Source organism: Theropithecus gelada, chromosome 18 (assembly GCF_003255815.1).
Source record: "Theropithecus gelada isolate Dixy chromosome 18, Tgel_1.0, whole genome shotgun sequence".
NCBI lineage: Eukaryota > Metazoa > Chordata > Mammalia > Primates > Cercopithecidae > Theropithecus > Theropithecus gelada.
This window is the reverse complement of record NC_037686.1, coordinates 1718479-1739995: the sequence shown is the minus strand read 5'-3', so window position 1 is coordinate 1739995 and position 21517 is coordinate 1718479. Positions and strand designations below refer to the sequence as shown.

At 41.5% G+C, this 21517-nt stretch overlaps 1 protein-coding gene across 2 annotated transcripts in view; it reads left to right on the top strand.

Moving 5' to 3' along the window:
* PIEZO2 (piezo type mechanosensitive ion channel component 2) overlaps nt 1-19722 on the top strand; it is a 462335-nt gene extending 442613 nt beyond the window's left edge. For both annotated transcript variants that reach the window (XM_025365354.1, XM_025365353.1), the window contains 9 exons: nt 3941-4099; nt 5510-5657; nt 7693-7881; nt 8245-8337; nt 9608-9780; nt 12086-12214; nt 14663-14742; nt 17079-17262; nt 18176-19722. In XM_025365354.1, coding sequence (XP_025221139.1) covers nt 3941-4099; nt 5510-5657; nt 7693-7881; nt 8245-8337; nt 9608-9780; nt 12086-12214; nt 14663-14742; nt 17079-17262; nt 18176-18428 — 1408 coding nt within the window. In that variant the 3' untranslated portion in view covers nt 18429-19722. The remainder of the gene's footprint in view (nt 1-3940; nt 4100-5509; nt 5658-7692; nt 7882-8244; nt 8338-9607; nt 9781-12085; nt 12215-14662; nt 14743-17078; nt 17263-18175) is intronic.
* Nucleotides 19723-21517: the final 1795 nt, after the last annotated feature.

Here is a 21517-nt window from a genome sequence, read left to right as displayed (position 1 = left end):
GCCTCCAACCCAAAGTCTACTTCCTCCTTACGCTCCAGATCGCTGTTCAGATGACACTTCTCTATAGACCATCTCCCACCCCACGCCTCCAGGCGAAACAGTGCTTATGACTGTTGGTGCTCATGCGTGAACAAACGATCCGCTCAGGTCGGCAAAGAAAAACACAGTGGAGTTTTGTAAATGGGAAGTGTCTGCTCTGTCAGGCTACGAAAGAAAAGGCTCCGCAGAAGGTGAATGTGGCCCCGTCCATATGATGTAGTAGGAATAGAAATTTTTAATAAGCATATCTGATTTTATGTACACAAGCAAACTACAACTCTTCGTCACTGGCCTGGGGAGCCACGTACCTAATCCAGTGAAGCTGCTGTCATCTGCTGTGGCTCTGAAAGTCTCCTCTGGAACTGTGCTCCCAGATTACGACATGCTAGCTTTTTTTTTTTTTTTTTTTTTTATTTATTGTTTTTAGGGACAAAATCTCACTCTGTCTCCCAGGCTAGAGGGCAGTGACATGATCATAGCTCATTGCAACCGTGAACTCCTGGGCTCAAGCAGTCCTCCCACCTCAGCCTCCAGACCAGCTGGGGATACAGGTGCACATCACCACTCCTGACTATTTTTTATTTTCATTTTTTGTAGAGATGAGGTCTCACTATGTTACCCAGGCTGGTCTCAAAGGCATGGCCTCAAGCAATCCTCCTGCCTGGACCTCCCAAAGTACTAGGATTGCAGGCATGAGCCACTGTGCCCGGTCAATGATGTACTATTTTAAACATCCTCAAGTATCTCTGAAAAGTCTTCATGCTTAACAGTAAATTTGATCTTTTGATCACACCTCCGAGTCATTTGTAGCCAAGTCTTATGAATAACATTATCAAACAGGCAGGTTAATATGATTTGGGAAGTATGAATAGAAAGTAATGAAAAAAATGGATTTTACGTATGTGGCTTATAAATAAACCAGTTGAAGTGTAATTTCTATTAAGAAAATCCAAATTGTTTCTAACAGTAGCCAGAGCCTAATGGCTGCTTTTGTCTGAGTGTATAGGTTCTGACGTTTCGATTTCAGTATAAGAATTATTGCTTTATAATAATAAATGATGACAATGCAGATATTTTTAAAGGAAAGTAGAATTAGGATACTTTTTCCTGAGTCTACAGTAGAAGTAAATAAATAAAGGATTGTTACCCAGAGGATACACAATAGCCCAATAAGTTCTCCATTCCACACCATATATTGGGAGATTAAATATAGCCCAGGCTGTAATAATAATTCAGATGAAGGCCACTGCTTGTACAAATATTATAATTTTTTTCAGGAGAGTTTTGTGAATATTATTTGTTGGTATTTAAAATAGAATACATAAAATATATTTTTCAGTACAAATATTTAATTATATCTGCCCCTCTTAAATCAGAGAAATAAACCAAATTCAACACCTGAAGTATCTGAATGATGAACTTAAATACTTTTTCTGATGTTTAACAACATCATGTCGGCTTTCTTCACCAACCCTCACAGAAACTGTTAATTTCAGAGAAGAAAGACATCTTAAAACGCTTTCCAAGCCTATTATCTAATTTTGCAGATTAAGATAGATACACCCCAGAAAGAAAAGTGATCTCCCCAAAGTCATTCAGCCAGTGAATGGTGATACTAGATCCTAATCCCAGGCCAGCAAAATAAGTAAAAATAAAAGACATCCAGATTGGGTTGGGCATGGTGACTCAAGCCTGTAATCCCAGCATTTAGGAGGCTGGGCCAGGAGGATCGCGAGGTCAGGAGTTAGAGACCAAACCAGCCTGGCCAATATGGTGAAACCCCATCTCTACAAAAAAAAGAAAAAGAAAAAAAAAAAAAAGCCATATGTGGTGTTGCGCACCTATAGTCCCAGCTACCCAGCTACTCAGGAGGCTGAGGCAGGAGAATCGCTTGAACCCTGGAGGCAGAAGTTGCAGTGAGCTGAGATCGCGCCGCTGCACTCCAGCTTGGGCGACAGAGTGAGACTCAGTCACACACACACAAAATCCAGATTGGAAAGCGAGAAGTAAAACCATGCAGCAGATATGACAGTCTATATAGAAAATCTGGTGGAATCTACAATAAGGCTGTCAGAAGTTATAAATGAACTTTGGAAGTTTGTGGATACAAAACAAACATACGAAACTCAATTGTATTTTTATATGCAAGCAATAAATGCTCAATAATTTGAATTTTTAAGAATATTATTTACAATACCACTGAAAATACAAAAAACTATCATATTTAGGGATAAATATGATAAAACATGTACAAGATTTTTACAATGAAAATATAAAACGCATGGCTGAGAGAAATTAAAGAAGGCCTAAATAAATCAAGAAGACTTAAGTTCATGCATCAAAATACTTGTGAATTTCTCATGAATTTTGGGAGATACAATTTCTCCCCAAATTGATCTATAGATTGACCGCAGTGCACATCAAAATTCCAGCAAGATTTTTTGGTAGAATTTGGTAAGCTGATAAAAATTCATATGGAATTGCAGAAGATCTCGAAGAACTGAAATAACTTTGAAAAAGAACAGTATTGGAGCACTTATTCTTCCTGACCTCAAGCATTATTATAAAGCTGTGATGATCAAGCAGTGAGGTGTAGCCTCGAGATTCAGACGAACAGAACAGTGGAACAGAACAGAGTCCAGAAGTAGTGGACCCACAGTCCCAATTCAGCTGATGTAGGGAAGGTGCAAAGGCCATCCAGTGAAGACAGAACAGTCTTTTCAACAAATGCAAATGGTGCTGGAACCATTAAGTATCTCCGTGGGGGTGTGGGCAAGAGAGAGAGAGAAAAGGAAAGGAAAGGAAGGAAGGGAGGGAGGGAGGGAAGGAGGGAGAAGACAAATCCAAAATATGGCACAGAGAGAAATACGCTGCTTGTATCAAAACCTTCAAGTATAGATCTTAATTTTAAGGACAGAGAAGATTATACCAAACGCTCACCAAGTCAAAAGTTTTCTTTTTATTTCCTTTTTAAAATTTGTACTGACTATGTTTAAGACATTTGGAGAATGCTACATTTATCCAAAGTTTAAAGTGGTCCTATAGCTCATCATTCTTTGAAATTATATTCCAAATTTTTTTTCTAGTGTGAAATTTAATTCTACTATTTTTTTTTCAAGCTTGTGCTAGCAGTCTTGAACTATTCAATACTATGTCTCTTCACTATTCACCTGGAGAAAAGACTACCATCTGTATCGTTGATGAAATCTTTAAAAATAAATAAAGGTTAGGTCATGGAGTTATAGATTTGCAGAACTAGGAAGAATTGTCAAATGAAGACACTGATGTCTTGAGAAATGATGGCTTGGAAAACATACCCCATAACATACAGACAGAACTGGAACCAAATCCAGGGGTTTCCAGAGTTTTTAATCAATTACCTATTTTTATAATGTGTAATAAAAAGAAATTGAGAGTCCACCTATCAGAATTCTTTCTCCTACATACTCCAAATTATGGATCCTCTCTCTCTCTCTCTTTCTCTCTCTCTCTATATATATGTGTGTGTGTGTGTGTGTTTATATTTTTTTAATATATCTCATATATAATGTATATAGATTTTTTCTTTCAGGAGCCTAATTTGAACTACAGTAACTGTGTCATCTACATAGTGAGAAAATTTTTATCGGTAAATTCGCTTAATAATTTATTTTAATTATGGCCTAAACAATGGTATAAGACAGATTGAAGGCACCATTCACAGGAAATCGCTTTAATTATCGAATTTTTTAATCCCACCTTTTGCCTTTGAAGTCATCCACTATGTGTAGACAGTTTATTAGAATTGAGTTTGAGCGATGAAGGGGAAATTCTGTTGGCCTGTTGTTTGAATTCAACACTGCCATCCTTTTGTTTCAGACGAGAATTTCATTTCTTCACTTTCTGTACTTTTACATTTTAGGAAATTCAGCCAGAACCTGGTTGCCCAGCTTTGGTACTTCGTGAAGTGTGTTTACTTCGGGTTGTCTGCTTACCAGATCCGCTGCGGCTACCCAACGCGAGTCCTGGGGAACTTCCTCACCAAGAGCTACAATTACGTCAACCTCTTCTTATTCCAAGGGTAGGGACGCTCTGCATTGTCACAGTCACTGATGGGGGAAGAATAGCGTTGGAAAGGCATTTTGTTTCCCACCTGAGAGGGAAGGGGGAGAGGACGAATTCAGCAGTGGGAATCATTGTGGAACTCTTACAATGCTGGCAAAGGAACAGGGATGCCTCTTGAAACACCTTTCTATGTTTAATTGCCACAAGCCTGTCCGGGTGCTGTTCTACATTCATCCACATGGGTTAGGATCCTGCACAATTACTGTGGTAATATTTGAGAATGAAAACTAGGGATACATGATCTGTAAGTATTTATATGCTTCTGGGCACAACAGAACACAATATTTGGAGCCTGGACTATTCCAAATACCTTGGGAATTTCAAATTATCCTTAGAATTTTTTGTATGCAGTAAGTTCCTCCATTGAAGAGGGGCATTCTTTCTGGCAAACACCAACCTGAATGCCATGACCTGTGTGCTCATGTAGTAAGTTAACTACTCAAAGCACATGTGCTGTTTTATGTGACAAGTTCAGCGGTAGCATCTCCCCTCTGTTCTCTCGCAAACTAAACCACAGCGTAAAAAGTGAGGCAGTCCGTGGCACTGCTGGCTTCTCCTCAGCCCCAGACAGAAGAGGTGTTGAGTGCCCTCAGCTGCTGTGAAGCGCCGAAGGGTCGTGTTTCACACAGTGCTAGCCTGTGACTGGGCCTGATGTCTCTTCCGGGGATTGGGTTTATATTCACGTGACAGGGCTGAGGCAGCCTAGGGGAGAATTGCTGAGGGGCGATCCACACTGCTGTGAGGGCCCTGGGAGAACCCAGGTTCTCCAGGCTGGGAGATGTTCTGCATCAGTCAAGAGACAAGGAAAATTCTTCAGAACCTGGAGGAGCCCAGGCCAATCCCTTCTGAACACAACTGAACCACAGAGGCTGAGCCAAGACCATCAACTTGGTACTCCAGCAAGTCCTGCGGCTGAGGGGCCTCACACCCTGGCTCCCCACAACCTCTCCTCCTCCCTCTGCCTTCATCCGTTTGCCCTCATCTTTAACCTACCAGGTGCACCACCCCTGCTTCACTCATCCAGCAGCAGAGCCACAGTCACTCAGCACCCCGTGGCCAAGAGTCTCGTAACATGAACAAATAAATAGGAAAGAAGCTGAGTCACCTTCACACATATTTAAAAGTGAGATCCCAGTTGGTTATGATAATCAGAGAAAGAGAAAAGAATGAAAAAATGCAAATCCATAGATTCCACTTATAATGAAAAGCAGTTGTGTTCCAAGTTGGGTTTTACTGAAAGGGTCACCAGGAGAACTTTTTCTGAGTTATGAGGTTAAAGCAGTAAGGAACTGCTTGAGCTCCCGGGTGAGCAGGGTGGTGGGGGCCACCTACGAATGTCTCTCTGATGAGATGTGTTTCCTGCTAGCTTTCGCCTCGTGCCCTTTTTGACTGAGCTGAGGGCAGTGATGGACTGGGTGTGGACAGACACGACCTTGAGCCTGTCCAGCTGGATCTGTGTGGAGGACATCTATGCCCACATATTCATCCTGAAGTGTTGGCGGGAGTCGGAGAAGGTAAGAAACCAGGAGGTGTGCCTTATTCCTGTCTACTTCTCTTAGATACAGGCTGGTTTTAAGATGAATGTGAGCTTCTGCTCACAATGAAGGCATGAGGCAAAACTATCTCAACCTATAAACGTCCCAGTGATTTCCAACCAACTAGAGTTGGGAATTTTAGACTTACTGCCGCCATAGTCATCAATAGCATCCAGATGTTTCTTCTTTTGGAGACATCGTATTGTAGTTATTTGTTAAAAATGGTATATTGCTTGATATATCCCAAAAACTCTTAAATGGCTCCTTTGGGAGCAGAAAAGAATGTGATGTTGTAGAGAAAAGTGGGGCTGGTGGTGGCTTGGAGTCATGCTTACTTCTGACTCACTTTTTGAAGAGGGATGGACAATTTAACCTCTTTGTGCAAAGAAAATTGAAGTGCAAATATCTGCTTATTCTACTAGGTTGAATATTAAGGTTTAAATATGTCTAGATTACTATTATTTATTGCACTTCTCAAAAGTTTAATATATGAAAGAAGAGTCAGTTGCATAAGAGCAATAGAAATACCCAACAAACATTAGCTGGGGTGGCATGAAATGTCTTTCTCTCTCATCTCAAAATACCCTCCTCGAAAAAGGCTCCTCTGTGTCATTCCTGGTGTGTTCTGCAGCTTTCCCTGGGAATTTCAGCGTTACAGTGATGGGGACTGTTGTACTGTGGTCTCTGTGTTTATGGGTTGTAAAAGCCACTGTAGTCATGTCCTGTACTGACTCCCAGGCCTCTCTCCTGGTTTGTAATGTGCGGCTAGTGCCTATGGGTAAATGGTAGATTATTTTTCCTTATCTTAATCTGCTGAAACGAATGGAACCCTCCTGAAGATAAATCACACTGCCACGTCGGGGAGTGGGGTTGACCCCATGTTCTGCATGTACCTTGGCCTGAGGGGTAACGCTGAAAGGACAGAGGTCATGGAGCAGCAACACTGAAGTAAGAACACACATGTAGAACAGGAACAGCTTCAATGCCAGACAGCACAGCTCCAACTTCCCCTTGTCCATAGTCTCTAAGCAGGGGGCTTAGTGGGTCCTTCATGAATCTCTATTAAAGCAAACAGAAGCACCCCCAGCCTTACCGGTGCACGGGCTCCCGTAGGAGAGTGAGACCCTGCAGCACGCACCTGCCCCTCCCCATTCCCTGAAGCCAGCACCCAGAGGGGGCTTTTCTCATCATACAAATCTTTTTTTTTTTTTTTTTGAGACAGAGTCTTGCTCTGTCACCCAGGCTGAAGTGCAGTGGCGCCATCTCAGCTCACTGCAAGCTCCGCCTCCCGGATTCACACCATTCTCCTGTCTCAGCCTCCTGAGTAGCTGGGACTATAGGCACCTGCCACCACTCCCAGCTAGTTTTTTGTGTTTTTAGTAGAGACGGGGTTTCACCATGTTAGCCAGGATGGTCTCCATCTCCTGACCTCGTGATCCGCCCGCCTCAGCCTCCCAAAGTGCTGGGATTACAGGCATGAGCCACTGCGCCTGTCCCATACAAATCTTACTTTAGGACTCGAACAACATTGTCTTTAAGAACACGTATCATTAATTAAATTAAAAATCATGGTTTTCCACCCTCCAAGGGCAGGGAAGGGTCAATTGAAAGGCACAGATTTTAAATATTCAGGAATTGAAAGTAAAGTATCTTTCTCTCGCATAATCCCTTAAAACCAGAAGGTTCATTCGGCCGGATACTTGATCCCTTGGTCCATAAGTTCATCACCAGCAACACCCACCCACAGTCTTGAAGGGAGAAGGCTGCTCAAGTCCTGTTGGCCCCTGTGGAACCACCAGGGGGTGCTGGAGCGACCTCAGGACAGTTTCACATCACTACCTAACTTCGTTTCGAGATTGGGACAAGGTTGCTATCCCCATTTCAGAGCAAACAGAGAAGATTCAGGGCCAAATCCATGTTCCCAGCACCGCAATAAGAGCACTCGCCATTCCCTAATCCCGCTGCCTGCGGGAAAGCACCCGAGCCTGAGCCTTGTCTGAACTCTCTGTTGCAGAGATACCCTCAGCCGCGGGGCCAGAAGAAGAAGAAAGTGGTGAAGTATGGCATGGGAGGAATGATCATCGTCCTGCTCATCTGCATCGTCTGGTTTCCTCTTCTCTTCATGTCTTTGATCAAATCTGTGGCTGGGGTCATCAACCAGCCCCTGGACGTCTCCGTCACAATTACCCTGGGAGGGTATCAGGTGATCTCTGTGCACACCCCGCCTACCAGAGCCTTGCCCCAAGCCACACTCCTTTATGATAGATAGGGTATTTAGTAGGGTATTTAGTTATGAGCTGCCAACCCCGCTGTCCTATCTGTATTCTGACTGCTCAGCAAACACGTGATGTATGAAATGAGGTGCCGAAGACGTTGAGAGACTAGTTCCCCTCTGGTCTTGAGCACGGGAATAATCCCTCCAAAAAGAGATCTCGGATGCCATTTGTCATGGGATAAACATATCCTACATAAATGGGCTAATATCATACATAAATGTTTTTCTTTTGACTCAGGATGGAGAGAAGAGCTGGGGAATATTGACAACACTGTTCTCTTTGTTTTCCAGCCTATTTTCACAATGAGTGCCCAACAAAGCCAGTTAAAAGTTATGGACCAGCAGAACTTTAATAAATTTATACAAGCTTTTTCTAGGGACACCGTAAGTAAATCCCTATAGTAGATTTCTATGAAGACCTCTCATCTAGGGGAGCTCACTCGTTGTCATTTAATGCTTTTCCATGCCTGAGGTGGTGGGAAGAAGGACTTTTCAGGGTTGATCAGTTACATACAGCATATTCACTTTGATAATCTAAGAAGTTATGTCTATGTCATGAGTGGTAATAAACATTTAAATATTGATCTATTTTAAAAATTGTTCAACTTTTTAAACTGTGGTATATATTCATCTCTTGACTAGTAGGCCTACTCTGGGAATCTGTCCTAAGAAGTAATTCAGAATATGAGAAAGCTCTATCTAGGCACTGGCTTATGAGTGCATTCTCTGTATTAGCAGAACTGGAGGCAATTTGCGGCTCAGCAAACAGGAGCTGGTTGAGGAAATTAAGGCAGATATATGAAATGAATTTGATTAGCACTGCATACCCTAGAGTGGTCATAATGGGAGAAAGAGCTTCTACTTTCCATTTTATTTACGTGCCATGTTGTCCAAAGATTTTCTAAGCAACTTATTTTGTAATTAAAAAATTCATTACAGAGACTATAAATGACATGACAATTTCTCAAGCTAAAACATAAATTTTAAAAAGGCTATTATTTTTTAAATTACAAAAAATAAGAAATACGTCCCCTAAAACTTAAAACAATGATGATGTTCTGGTAGCAGGATGATGGCTGATGTTATTCTCTTGTCTATATTCCACACTTTTAATAATATAACATAATCCTCATCATTAAAATTTGTCTTACAAATGGTTTTTTTTATTGAAGAGAGTGAATAGGAAGGAGATGCTTCTCTCCTCTGTAAATTGTCACCTATAATGCACACGGTCAACACTAATCTGGAACAATGAGCAGTTCTTCAGAGAGGGTTGGGATGTCCTGAGCAGATTAAGTTTGGTCTCTCTCGTGAGAGGGACATTCCCCGATAGGTGATAAATTTCCTTTTTAGTGGAAAGGAAAAATGACACTAAATTATCTGTTTTTCCTTTATCATTTAACTGGAATGATTCCACAGCTGTATTGATGGTAGCAACCACCGGGATTGGGTAATGTAACTGGAAACTGCCCATACCTGTGGGTAAGGAAGCCAAATTAGTGCGATGGAACACTCAAGACCATCCATTATAAAAATATTCCCTTCAAAGGGAGAAACCTTTTTCATACTGCCGGTTAAAAGGAAGAGTAACTGCTTTCTTTATACAGCATGATGCATATAATCTATTTATGCATGTGCATTTGTGCACATACAGGGTGCTATGCAATTTCTGGAAAATTATGAAAAAGAAGACATAACAGTAGCAGAACTGGAAGGAAACTCAAATTCTTTGTGGACCATCAGCCCACCCAGTAAGCAGAAAATGATACACGAACTCCTGGACCCCAATAGTAGCTTCTCTGTTGTTTTTTCATGGAGTATTCAGAGGTAGTTACTGTATTTCCATGCATAATTTATCCCTTCCCCCAGTCTAAACATGGAGTTGGGGGATGGAGGGTGTGGTGGGATGGAAGAATGGAAACTTTAGATTAATGTGGATCTTACTTTGTCATTACAGCCTTGGGAACTTACCTTCAATGCCAAAGCTAACATTTTTGTTTATTAAATAATGACTTGCCTAGGAATCACTAACCAGACTAAGAACTTCTTAGTTTTCCTTTTTTGTTGTTTTTAGCTAACTTTAGTTTTTTGGTTTTGGGGTTTGTTGTTGTTGTTGTTTATTTTTGCATTTAAAAATCCATTGTATTTTATTACCTTAATGTACAATTGGTGAAACAACACTTAAATTTCAAATGTTTCTTACTATAATGCAAAAGAGTATTACTCTGAACACCTCCCTCGTGCATCACTTACATCACTATTATAAATCTACCACAGGGAGCCTCTCCACTTAGATTTTCCTCATGCATCTTACATTTCACTGTCCATAATCTTCCGTGGAAAAGGAAGTGAACGATGCCCACTGGAGACAGAAAGCCTAGCTCTAATGCAGAGAGAACTGACCACGTGCTTTCATATAAACACTAAGAAATGAAGGCAGAGCATCAAGTGATTTGAAAGTCGATTTAAATTAATATGTGGTTTTCAGAAAATCTAAAATTTTTTTCAATGCAAAAAAAAATTTGAATGTAACTATAAATCTCCAAAAAATCAATATCCTGGTCCTTTTAAACTGAAATCCAAATAAATTTCATATTTTAATGTTGGATTATTCTAGATAATAACTTTAGTTTTTAAAGAGAGGCTGGCAGTGAGTTCTGTGAGCAAGAAAGAGAGGTAGAGAGAAGAGAGGCAAGGTGATGATTTACAAAATGAAACAGTCTGGGTGAATTTTACAACTTCCACGAAAGGCTGAAGTTTGGTCTTAATGATAAAGAAATTTCAGGCCGATTGCGGTGGCTAACACCTGTAATCCTGTCACTTTGGGAGACCGAGGTGGGCAGATCACTTGAGGCCAGGAGTTTGAGACCAGCCTGGCCAACATGGCGAAACTCCGTCTTTACTAAAAATACAAAAATTAGCCAGAAGGTAGTAGCACACACCTGTAATCCCAGCTACTCAGGAGGCTGAGGCAGGAGAATTGCTGGAACCAGGGAGGCAGAGGTTGCAGTGAGCTGAGATCATGCCACTGCACTCCAGCCTGAGTGACAGAGCAAGATTTCGTCTCAAAAAAAAAAGAAAAGAAAAGAAAGAAAGAAAAAGAAATTGCAGCCTCTGGAGGCCCAGATGGTCACTTGCATTCCACCGATACTGGGGAAGCCCTGCCTGACCCGCTTCCCAAGTGTGAGATGTGAGGGCAGCTCGGCTGTCTCCGAAGGGAGAGACTTCCTGAGAGTTCCCTCTGCCCAGCCCGAGCCCGTGGCCCGCACGTGGCCCTGCTTTGTTTTTCCTTGTGTTGGTAGAAAGCGCATATCTCAGCAGAAGTTCTCACATCCAAATACTGCATCCAAAGCCCAATAGTTTAGTGATGCAGTTTTGGGAACCTCAACATAATACACCAGTTGATTAACTTAGTTCTTTCATCACGGTTTTGAGATTTAGAACCCTACGCAAGCTTATTTGGGCAGGCAAATAGTAGGTTCATTTGGGTCCATGAGACCGACTTGTTAGAATTAAGAAAGAAGCATGACAGTTACAGAACAATGCCTTCTAGCATCTAAAATTTACAAGGAAATAGTTTTTAAAAATTCAAAGTGGGGCTGTTCAGAATGTAAAGAACTCTGTCAATCCCATTTTCTCCTTTTCAGTGTCCCAAATTCATGTCCAACTCTGTATAAATTACCAAAAATTTACTTTCTAGCCTTTTCTTTAAAGAGCTACCAAAAAAATAGAAACCAACAAAACAATTAAAATTCAATTTCTGACTGAATATTCTTTTTAACACATGGAGTCTGTTTATCATCGTGGAGACTAACATCATTGGGTTGATAAAAGAATATTTTATAAACTCATATTAAAACATCAAGATGGGTTCTCTTTTGATCAGCAGATTCCTCCTCTTTCTCACCTTCGACTCTGTTTTAAAAGTGTTCGTGGCCTCCTTGGGCTCTATTAACTCAATTGTCTAAGAAGCTGAGCATTGAGGTGAAGTGGGCTGAAAGGGTCGGGATTGACAATTGTGCACCCAATGAAAGCATGGTGACATTAATCAATTTAAGAGTTAAATATGTTGTAAATCTCTTTTCCAGACTTCTTAATAATCATTGACATTAAGCTTTTTTTTTCTTTGCAGAAACTTAAGTCTGGGTGCAAAATCGGAAATAGCAACAGATAAGCTTTCTTTTCCTCTTAAAAATATTACTCGAAAGAATATCGCTAAAATGATAGCGGGCAACAGCACAGAAAGTTCAAAAACACCAGTGTAAGTTTATTTTTCTTACTAATAGAGCTTTGTTAGGTATATGCAGCTGATCCAAAATGTCCATCTACAGATTCATGTGTATGAGGAATGCAACTTCATTCTTTGGTAACACAAAGTTAATTTCTATTTGGAGGCCCCATTTTGCAAGATTAAAGAAACTTAATCTCAGCTTTGGAGTTTTCTGTCCACTGTCCCCAGGGTTATGTCTATGTTCTGAATGAGGGTTTGGGCCAAGCACGGTGGCTTATGCCTATAATCCCAGCATTTTGGGAGGCTGAGACAGGTGGATGCCCTGAGGTCGGGAGTTCAAGACCAGCCTGACCAACATGGTGAAACCCTGTCTCTACTGAACATACAAAGATTAGCTAAGTGTGGTGGGGCACACCTATGATCCCAACTACTCGGGAGGCTGAGGCATGAGAATCGCTTGAACCCTTGAGGCAGAAGTTGCAGTGAGCCAAGATCGAGCCACTGCACTCCAGCCTGGCCAACAGAGCGAGACTCCATCTGAAAAATAAATAAACAAGTAAATAATAAAGAACGAATGAATGAGGGTTTGTATGGTGCCAGGCTCCAGGAAGCTCATCAGTGCATGGAAAGTGCTGGCCTGCTGGGCTTCCATTGAGAGAGACATTATTCTTCCAGTTCTGTCTTTAGTCCGCAGAGTAGCTGTCTCCCTCAGCTATTGGGACCCATTCTGAGGCACACTAGAAATCATCATGCTGATTCTTATGCAATTTGGAGGTGTGGGAGCTCCGGCAGGTCCACCTGGGTTCACCTGACCCAATATAATATGTGCCCAGTGGTACCTCATTCGCCCCTGGGGGTACTGGGCTCTTGGTGCCTCTAAGGGCCCTATTCAGGAATGCGACATGGGACTGCACTAAAATGACCCAAGCCTCTTGTCATTCGTGTCTGCCACCTGATCGTGGGCACCCACTTCACTCGTTCACCCTCAGTGGAAGGAGGTGGGCTCAAGGTTCCTTCTTGGGGAGCCACCAGTGTCAAGCACATTCTCCTCCCACTCTCTGTCCACCTGGCCCAAAAAGTATTGATCTCATCTCTGGATGACAAACCTTGCTCTTATCTGACCATAATCACCAAAAGCCAGGCAAAGACCCTGTGAGACCCTTTTCTAGTATTATTCCTGCCCCTGGGTCTCTGAATGGGGGTAGAGCATACAGGGTTAAGGAGTACAAAGGGTAAAAGGAAATTTGGGGAAAAAAAAATTATATATCTCAAAATATTATCCTGCCACTTAAGTACTCCACTTCCAACAGATGCAAGCTGATAGTTTAGATTCTAATATATGAACTAGCAAGAAAAAAATGATACGGATCTAAAACCGCTAAACATAATAGTTCAGGCATCCACCAGTGATGCCCCCAGTTTTGTCTTTCAGACTGCCCTGGCCCCATTGTAATGCATGGAATATACAGATCACCAGGGTGCAGGCCTTAGAAGTATTCCCAGACTGAGATATGTTTTGCAACTCACTAAAGTTGAAGGGCCCTTGGAGATTGTCAGATCCTTTCCCATCACTTCCCAGATGAGAAGGCGTGTCTACTCAAGAATGTATTCAAGGCACTGGGCTTGTGGGAGGCAGAGGTCACTCGAGGTCCAGGCCACCATCTCTCTTCACTTCTCACTCCCCTCTAGATCAGTTCATGTAGTCTACTTGTGTATTAGTCCATTCTCATACTGCTAATAAAGACTTACCTGAGATTGGGTAATTTACAAAGGAAAGAGGTTGAATTGACTCACAGTTCCACATGGCTGGGGAGGCCACACAATCATAGCGGAAGGCAAAGGAGGAGCAAAGGCACATCTTACATGGCGATGGGCAAGGGAGCGTGTGCAGGGGAACTGACCTTTATAAAACCATCAGATTTCATGAGACTTATTCACTATCACGAGAACAGCATGATGATGGAGGAAAACCTGCCCCCATCATCCACTTGTCTCCCACCAGTCCCTGCCATGACACATGGGGATTATGGGAGCTACAGTTCAAGATGATATTTGGGTGGGGACACAGTCAAACCATATCAGCCTGATTATAGATATGTTTGAAAATCTAAAAATTAAAATACGAAGTGTGCTCAATGGTATGGATAAGAATTAGAGGATCCTAGTAAGAAAGAGTGCCCCTTAGCTTCAGAAACAAGCTGCAGAATTTGGAAAAGGCCTGTGGCTGTTTGTAAGCCAGCACCGAGTTTGTTGTACAGACTTACATGCAGATCCGGATAAAGCTCAGTGAATTTGCTCCACATCAGAGAGTTTTGATTGTAATAGGAACCCATAAATTATGATGTCTACACATTGTACAGATATATGAAATTTTCACCATTATTTGGTGATACAAGGTCAACAATAACAATAAAAAATCAATTTTAGTGGGTAAAACAATTAAAATGTAATTATATCTTTTTTTTTCTTAATGTACAGGACCATAGAAAAGATTTATCCATATTATGTGAAAGCACCTAGTGATTCTAACTCAAAACCTATAAAGCAACTTTTATCTGGTAAGAATGAGAAAAATTTGTTTCAGAATTGTTTTCAATCCTAGTTTTATTCAATTTCAACAGTGTGTGTTTGGGCCTTCATCAAACTACTTTTTAGTTATCTCTTCCTGTGTGACAAGACGTATAAAACCTCTGCCTGCCTTCACTAGCCCAAAGGAGTCACTCATTCAGTTGGGACCCACATTCTTCATTTTCTCTTTTTCATTGATATGAAACTTGATTGACTTAAATTCACAGCAAGTTTCTTATAGTACTGATTCATCAGATTATAGACTTGTTTCTATTAGCAGCCAGATTGCTGACAGGAAACTGCCTCATACATTGTTAAATATGTCTGCCCCTCACAATAAGAACAATAAAAAGATAGCATGAAATGCACTTGATTCTGCCCAAGGATTAGTAAGTATCTCTAGAGGCACTTTAGTGATTTAATTTTCCCAATATAACTTGGATGGTATAAATTCATGTTTCTGGATTCTATTAATTATCAAGAATTGCTTGATTCCATGACTTGAACCAGAAGCAGATGTATAGATCTGGACAACGTGGAAAACCAGTGCAGTTATCTGGCACACATTCATTCATTCTCCAACATGGGCCGTTCACTACACAGTAGGCAATAGGCCAGGCACTGGAGCCTGGGCTCCGTGCTGCTGTGTTTAGCTAGAAAGACGCAGACATAAGTGAAGAGTTGGAAAGCCACACAGAGATTGGCCTGGTAGAGGCCCAGTGGAGGGCCCTGGGGATGGGCAAAAGGCCAGGCTCCATATCACACATGTTTCTTCCTCAGCAGTAAATAAGTATCTCTTGCAAGGTATTTGCAAGACGCATTAAGAAATTTGCTATTTCCCTTTCAGTCAGGAATAGTTGTAGAAATGTTTCATCTGGGCATGCAGATTGCTCAACAATCAGTCATTCCCCATGAAATAATTCTGTCCCTCCACAAGCTCTTCCCGAGGTGACTCTGTGCTGCAGGTTCCTGTGTTTCCTCCTTACAGCTGTCTCCCGACTTCAGAACCAACATTCGTCCTGTTCCTGTGTGTTCTGCATGGTTCGCCTTCTTCCTTGATAAGGACTTTGGCTCTATCAGGATCATACTGTGCCTTACTCTTCTTCATTGATTCATCCTTCCATGCCATAGACATTTTTTGTCAAGTACCATTCTTGGATTCCTACCATCTAGGACAAGCTTGTCCAACCCGCATCCCATGGGCTGCCTGTGACCCAGGACAGTGTTGAATATGGCCCAACACAAATCCGTAAACTTTCTTAAAACATTATGAGATTTGTTTGTATGATTTTTTTTTAGCTCATAAGCTATCCTTAGTGTTAGTATATTTCCTACATGACCCAAGGCAATTCTTCTTCTTCCAGTGTGGCCCAGGGAAGCCAAAAGATTGGACACCCATGATCTAGGAATTCAGTATGAAATGATGCTGATGTGGCTCCCACCATCACAGAGTTTAGTTTATAGTCACCACCATGTTTCTCAGGGGAAGCACCAGTATTGTTGGCAGGAGTGGAATCTTCTTAAAAAGACCTATACAATGTCACTACAGGCTTTTTACTGTATCTTTTACAACTCGTTTGCATTCACCCTGAACTCCAATAAAAGTAATCATTGACCCGACATTATGGTTCTCAGAGATTTGCTGAGCTGTGTCCCATCACCCTGCCTGAAATGAGCTTCCCTCCTCACCCAACTTCACCTACTGAAGTTCTCACTTGGCAAATCTCAGCTCGGAAGTTATCTGCTCTGTGAGGCACCCATGGAGCATACTATCCAGAAGTGGTGTCTCTAAGCCAACAGACCTTGTCAATGCTGGTCCTATGGTGGCTGTCATGTGCTCATAAATTGTGCTCATGTACATAGTCTTTTCCCATGGAGATAAGGAACAATGTTATATGCAATTTTGGAGCCCTTTAGCACTTAATTGAGTGCCTTCCTCCCATGAGACATTCAACAGATGCTGCTAATATGAATGGACTGGTTGATTCAATCACAAGTCAGCGATGTGGGTTTTTAAGTGTCTACAGAGTCATTTGGGATTACCAGCTCAGCTGCTCAGGTGGTGGATCCTCCACTTTTGCCCTGTGGTTTTGCTGCCATGCCCATGTAGCAACAGCAGCTGACCTCTCTCACTGAAAAGGAAAAATCACTGAGATACCCAGACCCACTCTTCCTTGTCCATTCCCACTTTTAGCATGTCCATGCATCCTTTTCATCCTGGAACCGTAGGCTACAGTTAGTAACCAGATTTTGCCATCTGAAAACATTTTTGCATTAAATCCTAAAATTCTCATGCTGACTTGATTTTGTGTTTCTACCCTTCCAGAAAATAATTTCATGGATATAACCATCATTTTGTCCAGAGACAATACAACTAAATTTAACAGTGAGTGGTGGGTTCTCAACCTGACTGGAAACAGAATATACAATCCGAACTCTCAGGCCCTGGAACTGGTGGTCTTCAATGACAAAGTCAGTCCCCCAAGTCTGGGGTTCCTGGCTGGTTATGGGTAAGGACTCATTGAACACTTCACAGTTACAAGAGTCTACTTCTGTATCATATAAAGTTGAGAGTGGGAAGCCTTTTGTCTTCTTAGAATTCACTAATTTTAGAGCTGCAGTATTAAAATGCACACGTCCTTGGCCCTTCATTTCAAAAAATTAGGCACCAGAGTCCCAAAGAGATCAAAATGCCCAGTGTGACTCACACAGCCCAGGCATATGGCTTCTTTACTCCACGTCTTCCTGTTATGGCACAGTTTAATGCAATCCAGTGTTTACATTTAGAAACTGGCATAGAAATGCCACTTTTCTGCTTAGATTTCCTTCTAATCTTTAGCAGATTGATCTATCAGACATCCCACTTTTGAACTTCTGAACCATCGCATCATGTTCTGATGCTTAAATCCTAGGACACGCACATCCCCACAAGACACAAATATAAAATATTATATTTCTCAAAGTTAGCCTCATAAGAAATGATTTTCACCCAGAATTTTATAAAAAATTAATCTGAGAGACAGTATCTGAGAGACAGCATTGCTAAAAAGAAAGGAGCCTGCCACAGAAAATCATATATAATCACATTTCTACCAAATATATGATTTATGCATTTAATGTATGCAGTAAAACCACCTAAAATCCATACATGAAACGGTTAGCATTGATTATTTCCAGAATGTGAGATTGCAAAGGACTTTTATTTTTCAAGTCTAACAGTTCTGTAATACATAATTCTATTTTCTATTTATAATAATTCTATTATAAAAAGTCACCTTTTTAACCAAAGGGAAAAAATGTGAGATTTGATATGCTTCTTTCTTCTATGGAATTTGAGACAAAATAATATTTTTTTCTTTTAGACATGCTTTATTAACTATATTTAACTGCTATATGCAATTTCTACTTACTGGTTTTTTTCAGTATTATGGGATTATATGCTTCCGTTGTGCTTGTGATTGGGAAATTTGTCCGAGAATTCTTCAGTGGGATTTCTCACTCCATCATGTTTGAAGAGCTTCCAAATGTGGATCGAATTTTGAAGTTGTGCACAGATATTTTTTTAGTTCGAGAGACAGGAGAACTGGAACTAGAAGAAGATCTCTATGCCAAATTAATATTCCTGTATCGCTCACCAGAGACAATGATCAAATGGACTAGAGAAAAAACAAATTGAAACCTTAGAACACAGACTGCAAATAATGTTAACATTTGAATTTTTTTTAAAAGCACAATATTCTCATAAGAGCTAAGCATTTCTAGTTCAATGGAAATGATTTGTTTCTCTTCTGACAGGTAGACAAAAGGAGCTGACATCCTTTTGCAGTAAAAGCTATCTTGCAAGTTAAGGCACTGTTGAAAATGTTATTTGTAACTCCATTTCTCTGAAATCAGGGCTACTTGCTTTATGTTTTAGTCAACAGTGTCTTGCATTCTGATTGACCATGTGAAGGAATCATGTATGGGCCCCGTCCCTAAGAGAAACAGAAGAGGAGTCAGAAGGAAAGATGCCTGTGTTTTCCTCTGTGGGCCCGTGCCCTTCCTGGAGAGATGCTACAATGCAATATACAGCACTCCATCCCCACTGGGGAAGCTGCTGTGATGAGACTAGATGAGCCTTCAACACCCTCAGAATATGCAACAGCAATAGGGAGCAGACAGCTCCTACCTGTGTTTCTAGGGGCAAAAGAGAGGGAACTAATTGCCCATGAAGATGCCAGTGGAAGGATCAGCCTCGTTCTAAGCAAAAACATAACATTAGTGATACTCTTACTGCCTTATCTTAACCAAGGACTAATAAGATACCTTTCCATTAAACACCAGTGACTTCTCAGGAAAAAAAAAAAAAAAAAAAAAAAAAAAAAGCAGCAAAACAAATGGTGTGGACACCTGCTTTGTTGTGGTCCAGCAGTGACCGGCTTCAATGAGGGGAACCATTCTGGAGGGCTGCGGTCTCCCGTGCAAACCGACGTGAGGCAGAAGAGTAAAAAGGCCAGCCCAGTGGGACCTGGAATACTTTGTAACTCTTTAATAACTGAGGTCAGGACCGCTCTTCTGCCTTCCCTGTCCCTCAATGTGCTTTTTCCCATTTCCATGATTTAAGGCAATGGTTTTTCCAGTATGTGACATTTTCCTTCCTGTTTTTCAGGTATATCAAAGAGTTTACATATTCCAATTCACATTTTTACATCTGAGACGGGTTTTTTAAGTTCATAATTATGAAAGAAATATGTATATTGAGCTTGGGGAAATAAAAATGGCCTTTTCTTAAATTATTATTATTGGTAATACAACCTCTTCATTAAATAACAATGTAGCATGAAAAATTTATGATTGAAATGTAGTTTTCATTCCATATTAAGATACAGTTTCTGAGAAGAATCACTGAATGGACTAGAATATGTCAAAAATTGATCCTGTGTAGTTTGGGTTCAGGGCTGACTTAAAATAAAGCACATCCTGCAAAGTCATTTTAAGAATACTCCTTATTTTGCTTTTTTGCATGAAATAGAAAACTGATTGTTTCGATACAGTGTACAGTGTTTTTTTTAATCAACTGAAATAAGAATCCACTTCTTGCTGGTTTTGTTTTGTTTTGTTTTCCTCATATAAACAGAAAACAACTAATAAATAATTTCCAAAAAGGAAACTATTACAGTGAATATGGAGCTTTAAAAAAGTAGCAGACTTCAAATGATGTTGTGTCTTGTACAGAATTAATTAGTGCATATTTATTCTTACACGGCGAAAGCCAGCACGCTTCCCCCTGCAGAGATAAACTGCTTCCGTCACTGCAACAATAAACTCAAACCACTTAGTGGAACTCTTGCACGAAGGTCTAATTTCCCAACAGCAGAAAGAATCATGGTGCATATCTGGTTGTGAGTTCTTTCTTTTAAAAAAAAAAAAAAGTCAACAAGGAATTTCCAGAAAGCAAATTGTAGCTCATGTAGAAAAGATGAGGCATAGGAAAATGGTCATGAGAAGAAAACGTACAGATTAGAGGATACCAGAATTGAAATATTCCTCAAGAAAACAATTTCCAGGGTGTAAGGCAAAAGCCTCCAGATGTGTTAAGAGAGGAACATATTGCAGGAAAGAGTGCTGGCCAAAGAAGGCATTCCTTCCAGAACTGCGTGTGCGGACTGGAAATCACAGAGAGCATGCCAGAGCGTGGCTTCTGGTCCTGGCCCAGCCACTGTGGGGCTGGGAGACCTGGGCAAAGGGATCTCTCACCCTCCTCAAGCCTCCTTTATCTGACACCATCAGGGATCATCAGGCTCTACACAACAACATGCTAAGGCTCAAAGGCCGCCCACCCCAGCCAAGCAGCCTGCTGCTACCTTAGATTGGCTTCTCTAGAGATAAACTCTGAGACACAGTCATATGAGGTCATTTTTGGGCAGTGATCACAGGTTATACAGGTCACGGAGGAAGGCAGGACCAGGCAGAGAGAAGCTGCAGTTGCAACTGAGCCCTGGAGCTGGGGTAGCCCTCCCTTTATCCCAAGCTAAGCCAGGGGTGTTTGGATCCCATTCCAGCAAGCCATTGTCATAGCCATCCCCTGGGCAAGGACTTAACCTTTCATGAGGCACCTCCTTGCAGGCTGGGGGTTTTTGCCTTTGAGGGACAGGGCCAGCCATGGGCATGTGGGAGTCCAGAGGGAATCCTAGGAGATTGCATTACCCATCGCTGTCTACTCTTGGACACTGATTTCTACAGTAAGCTTATGAGGCCTTACCTCTCTTGCAAGGGAAGAGCAAAGGGAAAGGAGCTACAGGCCCCCCTGCAGCTGGTTTCAAGGCCAAAGTGAGACTCATCACCCATCCTTCTGGCACCGTTACGAGATCCCTTCTCCCTTGGCCAGCAGCCCTGGTGGGGTCAGCTAGACCCTGAAGCTGAGGGGCCCAAGGTCCTGGTTTCAAGCTCTCTTCAGGTCCTGGCTGCAGCTTTGCCTCTTTGTCATTCATATGAGGCACCAAGCACCAAAGAGGGGTGATCCCCTGAGCACCAACATTTTCTTCCCCGCCTGGCTGGGTGGCAACAGCCTCCTCGTTCTGCTGACCTGGGTCGATTAGCCCAGGCAGTAAGGTGACCCCTTGCCTTGCCATATCTGTGGCATTTGTTCCTTTACTGTCCTTCTGACTGAGTCATCCCTTCTGAAACCATGTTTTACTTTTTCGCTAATTTCCTGAATGCTAACTCATTTCTGAGTTTTCTAATTCTGATTTTTATTGTTCTTTCATGTCTTCTATTTTTTCTGAA